At 39.3% G+C, this 16,987-nt stretch overlaps 1 protein-coding gene across 1 annotated transcript in view; it reads left to right on the top strand.

The window, feature by feature from the left end:
- Positions 1-13,967: 13,967 nt before the first annotated feature.
- LOC113568135 (nuclear GTPase SLIP-GC-like) overlaps positions 13,968-16,987 on the top strand; it is a 17,542-nt gene continuing 14,522 nt past the window's right edge. The window contains exons 1-5 of the mRNA XM_035526792.1: positions 13,968-14,059; positions 15,374-15,479; positions 15,577-15,799; positions 15,954-16,169; positions 16,303-16,497. Of these exons, the coding sequence (XP_035382685.1) occupies positions 14,050-14,059; positions 15,374-15,479; positions 15,577-15,799; positions 15,954-16,169; positions 16,303-16,497 (750 nt within the window). The 5' untranslated portion in view covers positions 13,968-14,049. The remainder of the gene's footprint in view (positions 14,060-15,373; positions 15,480-15,576; positions 15,800-15,953; positions 16,170-16,302; positions 16,498-16,987) is intronic.

A 16,987-nucleotide genomic window follows, 5' to 3' on the forward strand; every position in this document is an offset into this window, starting at 1 on the left:
GTTTTCCTTAACCCCATTCCTCTGGTACCACCGTTTGCCACGCCTGTGTCTAGTTGTCATCAGGGCCCAGGAACACGTTTCTCAGAATGAGTGACACTGAGCCAAAGATGCTGAGAAGCAATTACACATGATTTAGAGATACACAAATATATATAGATGGCAAAGCAGATGAGTAAGCAGAAATATATAAATGAAATGGCAAGTGCAACGTGCTCTGACATAAAATAAGTAGCACCAAAAATGAGACCGCCGTCTGTCACTAGCTCAACCCATAACTGACATGGCCTTTCACCTATCTGAGAATAGACATGCTAACATGACAGAGGATAGAGCTTTAATATGGCTGGATAGAATAGAGTACTGTACAGAAAAGGGAGTCACATTGTAGGAAATTCTAACAGTGTGGTGGTTGGTTTAGCTGATGCATTTTTAATCAGGTACATCTTTGTTGCACATCAATGTCACTGAAAATGGTGAACGTGTTCCCTATCCAAAAATATCCAGCCATCAGGATTGCCATGATTAGGAGCTTACCACTGTTGAAGGACTAGAAGTTTGTTCAAAATGATTCAAATGGTTCACTCAGCAGCCCATGTAATTGTAAGCCAACTTGCCCTGCTTATTGACTGTGGATTTAGTAATAGGGAAAGGAACTCATGCATGGTTTTTTTCCATGTCACCCATCTCCACAGCTTTCCTCAAGTCTAGCATAATTGCATGTTCATGAGTATTGAGCCCCCATTTCTTTTTCCAATGCTACAGAATCTTTCTACATCATTTGTATTGATGGCACTGTAATTCTAAGTTGTAATTACTTAAAATCTTTACATTAAATGAATTCATGCTGAAGTAAGACAAATTCATGCATATAAGGTTTTTTAATTAAAATACTAACATTCATTCACTAAAGATGACACGAATTAGTGGGTGCATTTTGAGTTATATCAAGTGAAAATCTGTACTCTGTAGAAATATGAAGCTAAAATAGATGTTGAGCTAACTCTAATATGACATGGCAGTGACAAAGGTGCAGGTTTGAAGCAACTTTATTTAAGCAAAGAAACCAGGCATTTAGACAATGGAGAACAGCCCTTGAAGACATTGTAGAGAGCAAGAGTTTAGTTTCAATAGAGGCTAATGTAAAGTGCTAGTGGAAATTACCTGTGGGTGTAAATATGTGACGTGTAACGGGGAACGGGTGTGAGTGAGACATTAAAGTGTGGCAGTTTAGTGATGTTTCAGTTTCATTTGTTTTGTCATTTATCTACAGTTTAACGTTGACTAGTAAAAATTCCAGGTCCACATAATTGAATTTTGACTTTTAGAAATACTAATTTGCAATACGTTTAATTTAATTATTACTAGTTAGAATATACATAAGAGATACATTATAATACCACTGCTCTAAAAGTTGTGCAAACCTTGCCAGTTACAGACCCCAGGAACAACCCTCAGCCCCGCACAGCCACGCCCACACCCCCGATCTGACTCACTGGAATTCTAGCACACACGATTCCCATTACCCACATTACCACCCCCCTTTATAAGCTTCCGTTCCACATGTACACGTTGCAAAGCAATACTTTACCTATGTGGCATACAGAGTATTTCTTTATCCTGTGTTTTCCTGGTTATTGACTCTTGCCTGCTTTCTAGACCTCATCTCCTGCCTGACCCTTGGACACCTCCTGGGCGCTACCCCATGTTTCAACCCCAGACCAACCTGACTACGCTTACCTGTGTGATTCCAGGAATTAGTTTGTTAGCTAAAATAAAATCTCTAGCAATTGGATCCTCTTCGGTATTTGTGCAAACTGTACAATCAGGATTACAATCTGAACTTGAAAACTTGCAGAAATGTCATTATCGTGTTTTGTCCTTTCTGGGAGAACTCCTCACTGCTGGAACAAAATAATCTGAGCAAGAATGTATTAAAACTGCAACAGATGTCATAAAACCAATGTTTTTTTTTAAATTATGTTTTAAAATATTTTTATTGTCTTTTATTTAAATTGTTTTTATTACTCTCAATAATAAGGGCAGTCATGGATTTCCCCAAACACTGTCAGCATTGTGCAGGAGTAATGGATACCATAGATCTAGCAAAGGAAAACTTGATCTGAATAAGGATTTGGCCAAACACATGTATAACAACATTGACAATGACTTCAACAACCTATTTCTGTGAGTACAACCCGATTCAGCTAAATTATCATTTTTTGTGTAGCACTGCAATTTGATGACCGAAACTAAAATGGCAGAAAATTAATAAATGTTAACAAGACACAGTGCCAAAATTAATTTTTAGACATATAATGTGCTGTCCTTACAATGCACCATACTGTAGTACCAACATCTGAATTGAAACCTAGCTGACAGTCAACATAGTCACTGCAAAGCTTTTTTAATCCCATTAACTTTTATTTATTTGTTATGATCCTTTAAAAGCTACTATAGACACAAAAGTCTGGTGTATCAGATTCTTAATTCAACTTTCAGTCATCAGTGGGTAAGAAAGGAAGATAAACACTCCAGCAAAGAATGCCTAACATAAGTTGCATGCAAATGCAACTTATGTTAGGCATTCTTTACTGGAGTGTCTTTTACATTTCATGTTAAAGGCCTCTCTGACATGATATAATAATGTCTGATAAAACTGTCTTTGTATTTGAGACAAATTTCAAACAAAAATGCTTTCAGTGGTCAATTTATATCAGCTATAGACAAATCCAACAAATAATGAGGTTGCGGGACAATGCTGAAAAGAATACATCCTGAATGGAATATTGATGCCATTGAAAGGAGTGAACTGTATTTTCTCCTGATAAAATATCTCACTTTTGGAAGGCAGATTTTTTAAACACACATGCCCCTTCATATAGTGAGCAAAAGCAGTGGCATAGTGCAGAATTCTTGGATCCCACTGCAAGGAGCAGGATGGAGGCTGCTTCTTGTGTAGTTTTAATGCGTTTTAATTAACTTTTATAATAACTCCATAAAATATTTAATTACTGTAAAACATGCATTCTTTCTTATTATCTTTAAAAAATTGTTTTCATAATACAGTTCTGATTTCCAAAGTAACAAATACCATTTTATGTTTTTTTATTTCATAATTATAGTACAAGTCAAAGCTTTGACATACCTGACTTTATGTATGTTTCTCATAGTTTTAAATGCATTTTAATCTAATGGTTTATGTTTAAATTTGTTTTTGATCATTTATATATAAATTAATTTCCCAAAACATTTTAATTACAATTTATTGTCATTTTAAATGAAAAGTTCATTTTAAATGCACCCTAAGCCTTACAAGTGTCGTGATCCCCACCAACCCTGGGATTCCTAACTTCTGTTTCATTCAATTCTGTACAATCTATCCCAGATTACATTACCCAGAATCCACCTGCCAGCAACTTCACTGACACTCCACCCCATTCTACCAATCACAAGGTAATCACAACGTTCATCCTCTCCTGAATATTGATCATGCTCACCTGTATCCAGCTCCTCCTACCCATGTGTCCTGTTTGACTCTGTGCATGCCTGGTGTTTCCTTGGTTATTGCTTATCCTTTGTTTTGGTCTCTTTTGTCTCCTGTTGTTGGATTTAATCTTTTGGACTGCTCATTTTGATTTCTGTACTTGGGCTGTTTTCTTGATTACACCTCTTCATGTATTGGTTGCCTCTATTCTTGTTGTTATCCTATACCTGTTTATTGACTGTGAGTCTGGATCCCCCTTTTGTTAATAAAGTCACTGTGTTGACATTTATCTGAAAGCACCTGGCTGGTTTCTGTCACGTTACACTTTGCACGTGTAAAATTCTTCAAGACTGATGGAAAAGCATCATAGGTGGCTGCCTCATGAAGCTGGTTAAGAGGGCACTAAGAGTGGGGAAAATGTGATATTCAAGAAAACAAACATGATCCCATATGTGCTTTGTTGTTTTGATACATCACTGTTTTTCTAAAATATAGAAAATAGTATATAATAAAGAGGAGGTGTGTCAGCTTTTGACTCTCATGTTTCTGAGTTGCTGCAACTGAGGCAGTAATTAAATGTTGTCTCCAGGACTGGATGTTTAATTGAAGATTACTGCAGGTATCAGAGGTTCAGTACTAAAAGTTACATTATTATTGATATAGGTTAAGGTTGTACTAGCATCTAGTCCCATCCTCCAGGCCAGCTCACTACACACAGAACAAATCATGATTTAACTTATCTTACCACTACACACACAACAAACCATGATTTACCTTATCTGTTTATTAGAATTTATTAGAATTGTGGTAGACCTCCCTCTTGCCTATTTCGATACATACACTTAAGATGGAATTTTGACTCATTAAAAATCAATTTAAATTTATTTCAAGTTTCTAAGATAAAAAAGTTCAAATTAATCTAATTTGTATTAATTACATAGTAAACACAAAAAACCTCAGTTTTTCTGTATTTTTCTTTAACTTGAACACATGGTAATTATGCTTGATTGGGCTCTACATTTGCATTTTGTCACGATTAGTCCCTCCCATCTTCCGTGTTTTCCCTGTCTTGTGTATTTTAGCTCCATGCCATAATTTCGTTTTCTCTGCCCCTCGTTTCATTTTCCACACCTGTCCCTCGTTTAATTCATGTATTTAAACCCTGTCTTGTTCCTTATGTCTTGGCTATTCATTGTGTATGTTTACTTCATTGTGTTTGGATAACTGAATCATTATGTTTGTTAAGCTTGTACTCCATGCCTTCATGTTTCCTAGCCTTTGTTATTGCCTGCTCTCCCTCTTTGCCTTCGTGCGTTTTGTTTGTTTAATCATAGATCCGTGTAGTCTCCATGTTGGCTTTATGACCCTGGACTGCTACAACGACTCTGATTTTGGATTTGCCCATAATAAATCTCACTCTTCTCCACACTCGCATCCACCTCCGAACCGCTCACTTACACATTTTGTGTTTCTATCTGCAGTTTTCATGCATATTTTTTGAGGAAGGAGGGGCAAAGGGTCAAGTTGAAAGGAAGGAAAGAAACCTGAGGCAGCCCCATTAACACACAAGTTTTTTATTGTTTTTTGTTGTTTTTTATAATTTGCATCACACTGTATAGTTTGAAACAAGCCTTTTTCATGTCAGATTATAAATTGGTAATGAAACTTAAGAACTGTGGGCAGTGCTCTGTTGTGGGCTGGCACAGAAAGCCTTTTCCCAGAAATAATAATTGCACATGACTACATAGTACATACCACACCCATTTGTATTTGGCTATGAGTTTTATGTGAGTTCAGCAACTTGCCTATCACCATTTATATTTCTGTTACATCTGCTCTTCCATTCAACACAGCTACATACACAGTAAGTAGACCATTTATGTATTTTGTTGCAACAAGATTTTTAAAACTTCTTTTTCAAACTTGCGGCTGTTTGTTACTGGCCAAGTTGCTTTATTTTTATGTAACGTTTCTTTAATTCCATTGTCATTATCAGTGTTGCCACATTAGAGTGAAATGTATCATATTATTATCTGGGAAGTGGAGTAGTGCTAATAAAAGCTATATTTTTGAGGAAGGAGGGGATGAAGAGTGAAAGCTATGAAAGATATTTACTGGGAAGAAACTGAGGCAAGTCCAGTAATGCAAATGTCTTGTTTTTTTTGTTTTGTTTTTTTTTACATTCTCCATTGCACTGCATTGTAGGAAACCTAAACATTAATAATGTCAGACTTTAGAGTTATCCAGTTTCAGTTATTCAGGTTATACAAGTTATACAGGCAGGCAGTTTCAGTTATACTGTTGTACAGGTTACGTCTCAGGAAATGGAGAGTACAAACAAGGAAATGAAGCTTAAGGCTTGTGGCCAGTGCTCTGTTGTGGGTTGGCACACCTTATCATCTATCTATCTATCTATCTATCTATCTATCTATCTATCTATCTATCTATCTATCTATCTATCTATCTATCTATCTATCTATCTATCTATCTATCTATCTATCTATCTATCTATCTATCTATCTATCTATCTATCTATCTATCTATCTATCTATCTATCTATCTATCTATCTATCTATCTGTCTGTCTCTCATATATATATATATAAAATGTGTGTGTGTGTGTATCACTTATGTACAATCCAGTTTTAGAGCAGGTGAGTGGGAACAACCATAAATAAACAAATTAGGTGAATCTGAATAAACAAAGCCTTTCCCAGAAATGGTCCTTCCAGTCCTTCCAGGTTAGTCTTTAGTGGTGTGGTGGAAATATTCCTGGACAGGTTGGAGAAACAATATAATGATTACAGCAATTGCTATGCTATGAATCGACTCACAGGTGAGGGTAAAGAAGAAAAATCAAGTTTATTCAAAGGCCGTCTCAGTTACACACACACAAGCGTTGTAAGGGGGAGGTGGAAGGTCCACCTTTATACTGTTCATCCTAAGAAGTGAGAAAAAGGAACAACTCCCTACTAGGAGTTGTTTTGTTCTGCTGCATCTGTCTTCCCAGGACCAGGATCAAGTACCAGGGTGGGTCAGATAATGGGCAAAGTCGGGGTCAGGGAGATGAGTGGAAGTGCCTGTAACGTCGTAACTTACTGCACAAACTGTTCAAGCGGTGGATTAACTATAAATGTTCCACACCCATGTGTAGTCTGCACACATGTGATTTAAGTAGTCTATTTATGTATTTTGTATTTAAAGTTTTGTTCAAACTTTGAAGCTGTTTCTATGTTGGCCAAGTTGCTTACTTTTTATGTGCTGTTTCCTTAATTCCACTGTTATTATCATTGTTGCTACATTAGTGTTTATGGTGTTATCCAGAAGTGGACAGAGTAGCCAAAAACTGAGTAAAAGTACTGTTACTTTAAAAGAATATTTATTCAAGCAAATATAAAAGTAGTCATTTAAATTATTTCTTATGTAAAAGTAAGAAAGTATCTTTTAAAAAGACTACTCAAGTAGCAAATGAATTGGAACTCATTTAATAACACAAGGCAACAATTTGTGTGTGTGTGTGTCAAAGTCAAATTCAGCTTTATTGTCATTCAGACTATACAACAAGTATAGTCTGAGAAACAATGGCTTGGCTCAGGGAGATGTTATAGATGTCTGTGAGGACATAAGCCAGTTGGTCAGCACACTGCTTGAACACATACCCTGGTATGTTGTCAGGACCTGCAGCTTTCCTAGGGTTGGGTCCTCCGGACGTCAGCTGAGTCAAGACCGAGTACTTCATCATCCTTGCTGAGGGTTGCTTTTGTTATTGTGGTAGTGTTTGTCTCCTCAAACCTGCTGAAGCAGGTGTTGAGTATGTTGAGGACGTCAGTGTCGTCATCGCTGGGTACTGGGCATGGTTTGTAGTCTGTGATCGATTGGATGCCCTGCCACAAGCACCTGGCGTTTTTTGAGTCAGTGAAGTGACTGGATTTTTTATCCATATGCACACTTTGCTGCTCTCACGACCCGGTTCAAGTTGGCTCTAGCAGATCTTAGAGCATCTTTGTCCCCAGACTTGAATGCAGCATTACGTGCTCTTAGAAGCGTACGCACCTCTCTGGTGAGCCAGGGTTTTTGGTTGGCACGTGTGGTGATATTTTTGATAATGGTCACATCTTCCACACACTTGGATATGAATCCCATCACAGACTCGGCATACTCCTCTAAAACGATGTGCTGACATTCTGTCCTCTAGCAGTTCTGTCCAGTTTTTAGAAGACACTTTCTTCAAGCAGTGGTACAGGAAAAAGTCTGCATCTTTCAAGAAGACTATTTTTATGCAGGACAATGCGATTTCGTATGCATCAAAGTACTCCACTGCGTGGCTAGCCAATACAGACTTTAAGGATAATTACATGGCCCAATTCCTCACCTGACCTAAACTCTATTGAGGACTTGTAAACGCTTCTTAAACAAGAGATTTATGGTGAAGGAAAACAGTACAGCTCTCTGAACAGTGTCTGGGAGGCTGTAGTTGCTGTTGCACAAAAAGGTGATTGTCTCACAGATTAAGAAACTGACAGACTCCATGAATGGAAGGCTTATGACTGTTATTGAAAAGAAGGGTGGCCATATTGGTCACTGATATTTTTTTAATGTCAGAAATGTTTATTTATGAATTCAGCTGTTTATTTATTATTCTCATTTTAACAGATAAAAATAAACAAGTGAGATGGGAAAATTTGTTTTTCATTTAGATGCATAATAATTCTGCATAATAGTTGCTCAATAATTATGCACACATAGATATTCTCCTAAGAAAGCCAAAACCTCACTTTTACTTTCTTAAATATTCAGGTTTGAGGTTTATTAACATTTTGGATTGACAGAGAGTCTGTAGTTGTTAATAAATAGTTGTAGTTAATAAAATGAATCCTCAAAAATACAAAATGCTTAATAATTGTGCACACAGTGTATTTTGCTCTTTATTCCTCCTTTGAGTTCAGGTATTGCTGAAGCTGCAGCCATCTTTTCAAGTCTACTCTCTGAACAAAATGAAACACTCTCTCTACTGTTGCTCTGTAGATGTGGGTAGTAACACGTTACATTTACTATAATTTTTTTGAACTAGTTGTACTTTTAAGAGTTGTTTTAAAAGAGGATCTGTTGTACTCTTGCTCAAGTACATTTTCAAGATCAGAAATGTACTTTTATTCCTTTAGATTTGTCAATGTTCTTCCTGTTACATTAACTTTTATTTTTCCATTTTGTAAATCACCACCTGTCCAGTGTGTGAGGGTTAGTGAAATTCCTAAAGATAATCGGTGAGTACCACTCAGTACAACTGAGTTGTCTACCAGCAGTGTTTTTTTGTCTTGGAACTCTGCCATGCAGGCCATTTTTGCCCAGTCTCTTTCTTATGGTGGAGTCATGAACAGTGACCTTAACTGAGGCAAGTGAGGCCTGCAGTTCTTTGGATGTTGTTGTGAGGTCTTTTGTGACCTCTTGGATGAGTCGCCGCTGCACTCTTGGTGTAATTTTGGTCTGCCGGCTACTCCTGGGAAGGTTAACCACTGTTACATGTTTTTGCTATGTGGATAATGGCTCGCACTGTGGTTTGCTGGAGTCCCAAAGCTTTCAAAATGTCTTTATAACCTTTTCCAGACTGATAGATCTCAATTACTTTGTATCTCATTTGTTCCTGAATTTCTTTGGATTGCAGCATGTTGTCTAGCTTTTGAGGATCTTTTCGTCTACTTCACTTTGTCAGCACCTATTTAAGTGCTTTCTTGATTGAGAACAGAAGTGGCAGTAATCAGGCCTGTGTGGCTAGAGAAATTGAACTCACATTTCCAAAGATGTGATAAACAACAGTTAATTTATGTTTTAACAGGCTGGGTGGTGGGGCAATCATTTTTCCACACAGGGCCATGTAGGTTTGGATTTTTTTCCCCCTTAATAATAAAAACCTTTTAAAACTGCATTTTGTGTTTACTTATGTTATCTTTGTCTAATATTTACATTTGTTTGATGATCTGAAACATTTAAGTGTGACAAACATGCAACAAAATATCAGGAAGGGGACAAACATTTTTTCACACCACTGTGTGTGTGTATATATATATATATATATATATATATATATATATATATATATATATATATATATATATATATATATATATATATATATGTGTGTGTGTGTGTGTGTGTGTGTGTGTGTGTGTGTGTGTGTGTGCGTGTCCTTCATCAGCTATGCAAGCAATGTGCTGCTCAAGTGCTTATACATCTCTTACCTACTCACATAGAATATATATATTATACATTATATGATATTAACTGGGTACCGATTGTCACGGTTGGTCCGTAGCATCCATGTTTCTATGGTTTCCCTGTCTCATGTGATTGTTTTGCTTCCATGTTTCATTTTTCCACCCTCCATTTGTAGCACCTGTGTCTAGTTAACAATTATTAGTTCATGTATATTAACCGTGCCTTGTTTCCTGTGTGTTGGCTGTTCATTGTAATCCATGCCTTTGTGTTTGAAAGCCTCCTATACAAGCTGATTCTAAAACTAAATTCTAAATTTGCTTTTTATGATGGGTTTAAATTTAACTCAGCATCTGTGAGGCTCCCTAGTCCGGACTCCATTCTGATTATCAGCCTGTCTGTTTAAGCCTGTTTGTAACTCTCATCCTTTGTGAAGTACTGACATGGTTGTTGCATGTATACCCAGTGTTATCCATGTGTGTCTCTCTGGCTACCAACCTGTTTTTGTGTCCTGGTTACTGATTCTGCCTATTCCCTGTCTGGTTAGTTCGCTCTATTGGACTGCTCTCTGACTTTGTAAGTTGGATTTTGTAATGAATGCACACATGTAGATGAAGATCTAGTTGCAGAGGTTTTATTTTAGCAACCAAATTAATACGTGCAGTAGGACGGTTAAGGGTGGTCGGGTCGGTCTGAGGTCAATGCACGGGGTAGCGTTCAGGAGGTGCCCGAGGGTCAGGCAGGAGACGAAGTCTAGAAGGCAAGCAGGAGTCAGTAACCAGGAAAGCACACAGGATGAGGAAATGCTTATAAAGGAGAAGCTTATAAAGGGGTAGGTAATGAGGGTGGGCCAGATCCGGTGAGCCAGATCAAGGGTGTGTGCGAGTGGGCAGGGCTGTGCGGGGCTGATGGTTGTTCCTGGGGTTCATAACAGTATCTCCCAACAGAAGGGTGGCACCTGACGCCCAAGAACGGGTAGTCCTAGGCCTACCATGGCCCTGAGGGCCTGGAAGATTATGGTGAGCAGCATGGAAGTCCGCAAGCAAAGAGGAGTCCAGGACATCAGCCCTGGGAACCCACGATTGCTCCTCAAGTCCATAGCCCTCCCAGTCGACAAAGTACTGAAGGGTCCCGTTCCGTCTCTGGGAATCCAATAATGCATGGATAGCATAGGCCGGTTCACCATTGATCTCGACAGGGGCAGGAGAGTTGATGGGGGTTGTAATCAGGATGCAATATTACATTGGGGTTACAGCGACGATTGGCAAACCTTTGTCGAGTACGTAAAGCTCTCTGCAAGTGGACGTGGCCGACCTCCCACATTCGAGAGCTCTGTCAAAACTATTGATCCAACACTTGTATGTCAGTAGGGGAGTCATCCTATGGGAAGAGGGCCAGTTGATAACTGTAGACACATTGCAAGGGGGTGGAGGAGTGCGTGAGTGAATTGCGGGCATATTCCACCCAAGGAAGGAATTTGTGGCCAGTCTGTTTGTGAAGTACAGTACTGACGGAGGAACCTTCCAACCTCTTGATTAACACATTGGACCTCTGACATTGGACTGGGGATGGTGACCTGAGGAGAGATTCATAGTTATGGCTAACATCTTACAAAACTTCTTCCAGACCAGTGATGTGAATTACAAACCACGATCAGACACAATCTGCTCTGGTAGACCAAATATGCGAAACACAAAAGAGAACATGGCTTCTGCTGTTTCACAGGCTGTAGGTAAGTGAGGAAAAGGAATGAGGCACCACACCACCACCATTATAAGCATGTTCCCATCAGAGGCAGGTAAGTCCGTGATGAACTTCCCAGCAGGGAGAGGGCGAGGGGTGCGAGACTGAGCACAGACTATACAAGACATTATGTAATCATGCATATCATCAGGAAGGGAGGGCCACCAAAACTTATGGGACAATGTGCATGTGGTATGAGTGATACCAGGATGTTCCTCTGAGGGAAGCTGGAACATATTGTCTTCTTGGGGGGCATTCCTCTGGACTAGGGTCATCCTTCAAAGCATTCTCCAGGTCATCCTTGAAGAACCACCGTATGAGGGCTAGGAAGCAGCTATTAAGTAGGATGGTCTCTGGAGTTGGGTTGGTCTGCCCCTTATCATAGATGCGTGACAAGACATCCGCCTTTTGATTCTTGGAAGCAGGTCTATAAGACACAGTTAAGTTAAACCTGGAGAAGAACAATGACCACCTAGCTTGCCTTGGGTTGAGTTGTCGAGCTGACTGTAGGTACTCCAGGTTTCAATGGTCCGTGTATACCAAGAAGGGATGTTCAGCCCTTTCTAACTAGTGTCTTCATTGCCCTAGGGCAAGTTGGACCATCAGAAGTGCCCGGTTTCCTACATCATAATTCCCTGCTGCACAGGAATCCACCAAGGCAGAGAGAGAAACACTGTTACCATCAGCCATAAGGACTACAGTGAGTGTAAGCTGACGAGTAATATACAGTAGAGAAGATGTCACTATGTGTGTGTTGAACAGCTGTCGCAGAAGTGACTGTTAGCGCCGCAGTACAGGCACGATCCACTGGCGAATCGTCTGGCACGTTCTTGGGGGGTGAGGCATGAGAGACTCACTTGCATTGGCTCAGGGACTTCACCAGATCCATTGTTAGAATCCTCTAGTACGAAAGTACGGGGGCGGGGTGCACGTTGTAATGGCTGATGGGTCCATCGTAGGTTATCTACAGTAATAGAGAGTTTGATAAGCTCAGACAGCATAGTCGACTCCCCTCTGCATGCAGGTTCTGTCTGGAGTCCTGGAGAAAGTCCATGACAAAACACGATTTTCAATGTCGTCTCACTCAGCCACTGCCAGCGGCGACCATACAGAATTCTCAGGCGTAGTCAGCCGTTGTGCACTTCCCTTGTCGTATCTCGCATAAAATAGTTCCTGGATCCCAACCACTTGCAGGATGATCGAAAACAGCCTTTAAAAGACTGTAGAATTCCATTTCAGACTGTAACGTAGGGTCCTGGCTATCCCAGAGGGTGGTTCCCCAAGCACTTGCCTCACCAGTCAGTAGTGACAAAACGACACAGTCCTTGTCGGTGATGAATTGCATGGTATAATGGGAGAAATATATGGAGCACTGCATCAAGAAGTTCTTGCATCGATCTGCAGAGCCATCAAAATGCTCTGGGACGGCCATGGGAATACAATGAGTAACTGCGGTAGACGCCGAAGGATTCACAGCAGTCATGGTAAGAACTACCTGTGAAAGTCTCTGAATGGTTCCAGGTAGCTTGGCCATGGAAACCTCCTGCTGGGCCAGTCTGTTTTGTACCTCCACTGGATCCATGAAAAGGCGAAGTATTCTGTAATGAATGCACACACATAGAAGAAGATCCAGTTGCAGAGGTTTTATTTTAGCAACCAAACTAATGCGTGCAGTAGGATGGGGAAGGGTGGTCAGGTCTTTCCGAGGTCGATGCACGGGGTAGCGTTCAGGAGGTGTCCGAAGGTCAGGTAGGGGTCGAGGTCTAGAAGGCAAGCAGGAGTCAATAGCCGGGAAAGCACACAGGATGAGGAAACACTCGGTACGCCACATAGAAGCAATACTTCACAACTGGTAAGGGGGGAGGAGAAGCTTATAAAGGTCTTGGTAATGAGTGGAATAGGAATCAGGTGTGTACTAGAATTCGGTTGAGTCAGATCGAGGGTGCGAGCAAGTGGGCAGGGCTGTGCGGGGCTGATGGTTGTTCCTGGAGTTCGTAACAGATTTTATCCTGTTTACTCTTGTGCACTCCATCCAGCTACTGATCTTTGACTGGTATCTGATGTTAGATCTGGATTACTCCTTTATTAATAAAACCCGTCCTACTGATCTTATCTACAAGCATTTGGCTCTAGCCTGTTCATTACAGCAACACTAAAAAACTTAAATACTCTATGGAATTTAGCAGACACTTTTATCCAAATCAATTTACAATTATGACTGAGTACAACTTGAGCAATTGAGGGTAAAGGGCCTTGCTCAGGGGCCCAACAGTGGCAACTTGGTGGTGGCGATTGAACCAGCAACCTTCTGGTAACTAGTCAAGTACCTTAAACACTGAGCTACCACTGCCTAAACCACATACCTCAAGTAAAAGCCATTTTGTTCTGTTGTTTCTCATTTGAAATTTTTCTCTTTCTTCCTCAGGGTAACAGCAAATGGATAATAAAGGTAACTGTTTAAAAACCTATATTACGGATATTTTTACATTGTTGGAAATGTCTTCATACTGATTTTCATTAACAGGGAACAAAAGACCATGTGAACATGTTACCCCGTCTACTTCACATGAAACAACAAAAAGACGAAAACAGAAGTGTCCTAGCCCAGAGAAGATGGGTGATGGTAAGATTTACATTTTGCTGTTACTGCCAAGATTTTTAAAAAGTCCTCATTTATTACAAGTAAACAGAACAGAAAAACATTCAGCTTTTCTTTTTAGCTTTTAATTAGTTGTAGTGATTTGTAATTATACCTTTAACAACCTATGCATGGGTAAATTCACTACAATAATTTCCCAATCAATTAAGGAAAAATTCCAAGTTACAAGTTATATTAACAATTACAAAATATACATAAAAGTCTTATTGTGGCATGGGACCCCACCCAGAACAAAATACTGAGCAGATTTACAATCCAATTGTCACATCCACAGACCAGAGCATTCCCTGTTTCCCTGACAACATAGTCACTTCCAGGTTTTCCAATTTTCGTCTCTCCATGGTTCCGTGTCTCCTCTTCTTTGTGTCCATCTGTTCTGAGTTTGTCCCTAATTGCATTCCTATGTAAACCCCGTTCCTGTGTCGCTTGTTTGTCGGTCATCATCTCTGGTTAGATCCTGTTTGTCCTCGCTCATATGTATTTAGTATTTTCCTGGTTGATCTCGCCCCTCGTTCTTATGCACTTTCTCCCCGTGCTCCTTGTTTAGTTTCTCTTGCTGTTCCTTCATCTGTAATACTTTCTGTGTATTTTAGTCTATGTTGTGTTTTCCACGAGTATTCGTCTTAGTCTTGCCCTAACCTTATTAGCCTGTTATTGTTTGGTTAGCCTGCTCTAGTCCGTATTGTTTCCCTGGTTAGTCTGTCTGTTATTAAACTTATTATTAATTTCTTCTATCCGGTTTCTGTTGTTCATATTATGGCATCCTTTGTTAGTTCTGTGCATCATAACATCCAAGGCACCGGCACTTCAAGTGTGTTCGTTTGTCACCCCCGCATTACACCAATAATTTATTACACCAATAATTTCGACAAGCCATTGCCGTTCTTAGCATGTAGCTGTTTTAAGACAAACTGCTCCTTTTGAACTGCAAGTGTTAGCTCAAATGACCTTTTAAAGCAGCCAAAATGCAAGACGATTTCCAGCAGTACAATAGCTAACTATGGCTGCGACTGCAGCACTGCATATCTACATGGGCTCTACTTGATTGGAAGTGATGTCTTCCTCCCTTTCATGTTAATTGAAGCAATACTAATGAACCGTGGGTGTCAGGTCATGCATGAGAAAACTATGTTTCAAAAGCCAACCCCAACACTATAAAAACTGGTTAGATACACCCAAATAGTTACTATACTTATGGCTCAGTCTTATATTTATTGACATTTTACATTTCACATGTATTGTGTTTTTGATATTTGTGTGTCTTTCTGTCTTTGCAAGTGACACGGAATATCAGATTGGCCAAAATAATCATGACGAAAGTTAAATATAAACTCAGAAATGAATTTGAAAACAGTTCCACCGAGAATCTTACTCAATATATCAGGTACAGTAATAATAGCACCTTAATAGCACAAATGCCAAAGACTGCATTACATTTTTTGTTAGAACAGTTTATGTTTCTTATGTATTTTGGTACACAGGAAAAGTATTTCAAAATTGGATGAAGGTATAAAAAAGAAAACTACTGTGGGAGTGTTTGGGAAGACTGGAGCTGGAAAGAGCTCACTGATCAACGCTGTTCTGGGGGAAAGATACCTGCTGCCATCAGGAACCATTTGTGCCTGTACATCAGTCATCATACAGGTGGAAGCCAATGTGACAGACTCCAACTACATAGCTGAAATTGAATTCATCTCAAAACAGGTACAAGGATATATCTCACTATGTATATGACGGAAACTGTTTCCACTGCTCCAAATAGGGAAATACGATAGTATTCTTTTATTCACACAAGGAACTTCTGTTATTTATATCCAATTGTGTTTTTTTCTAATTAAAATGTCCCATTAACCTTCAGGAGTGGGAAGATGAACTTGAGACACTTTTGAAAGTTTTACCTAAGGATGGGGAGGAGAGCGACTATGAAATCTTCAGTACAGCAAATGACAAGATTACAGCACTGTATGGAGAGGAAGGTGTTTTTATGACCAAAGAATACCTCATGAACGATGAGCGGTTCTCAGAAATTCCTGAATTTCTCACATGCCAAACAAAAAATATAACATGCAAGGATGTAAGTTTATGTGGACTTGTTGAGAAGTTTTGTAAAGTGTTTCTCAGTCCAGCTGTGCCTAAAAACAAGATTCTACCTATGTGATTGAGCATTTTTCCTTGTGTTCATGTCTGTATTTTGTTTACACCATCAGGCCTCAGAGCTCTCGGGTATAATTGCTTCTTATGTTCAGCATGACGATTCGAGCCCTGGAGGATGTTACTGGCCAGTAGTGAGGAGTGTGACCATCAAGATTCCAAACTGTAAAGATTTTCTGGAGCATGTTATGTTAGTAGATCTCCCTGGAACTGGAGACTGCAACAAGAGCAGAGATCAGATGTGGAGATCGGTAATAATTGCTTTTCATTTTAAAATGCAGTAAAAAAGAAGTTCATGTGTAACATAACATCTTACTTAAATGCTTATAGCCAGGTTATGATGTACTTACTGTACATAAAGATTTTACATAAAGACATTTTTGAATGGGTCTAGTTTTACATGGGTCTAGTAGTTATTTACTAGTACATATTGTTTAATATCATTTGGTATTTAACTTTGTTTTCATATTGATTTATGCTTATTTTACATTTCTTTTAGGTTTATTAGCATTGTATATTAGCAGTATCATAGTTCAATGGTGCCTTTGACTCTAACCTACTGTACTAGGCTAGAGACGATAGTGGATACTCGATTTACAATTTGCCATCACACAACATACATCATTTTAACTGGTGCAGAACATGTAGTACAATTTACCCAACACTATCAGATGCTTTGGTCCAAGTAAATGCAAAAGTGTATAAGTCAAAGTCAAATTGATTTATATAGTGCTTTTTACA

This window comes from Electrophorus electricus, chromosome 6 (assembly GCF_013358815.1).
Source record: "Electrophorus electricus isolate fEleEle1 chromosome 6, fEleEle1.pri, whole genome shotgun sequence".
NCBI lineage: Eukaryota > Metazoa > Chordata > Actinopteri > Gymnotiformes > Gymnotidae > Electrophorus > Electrophorus electricus.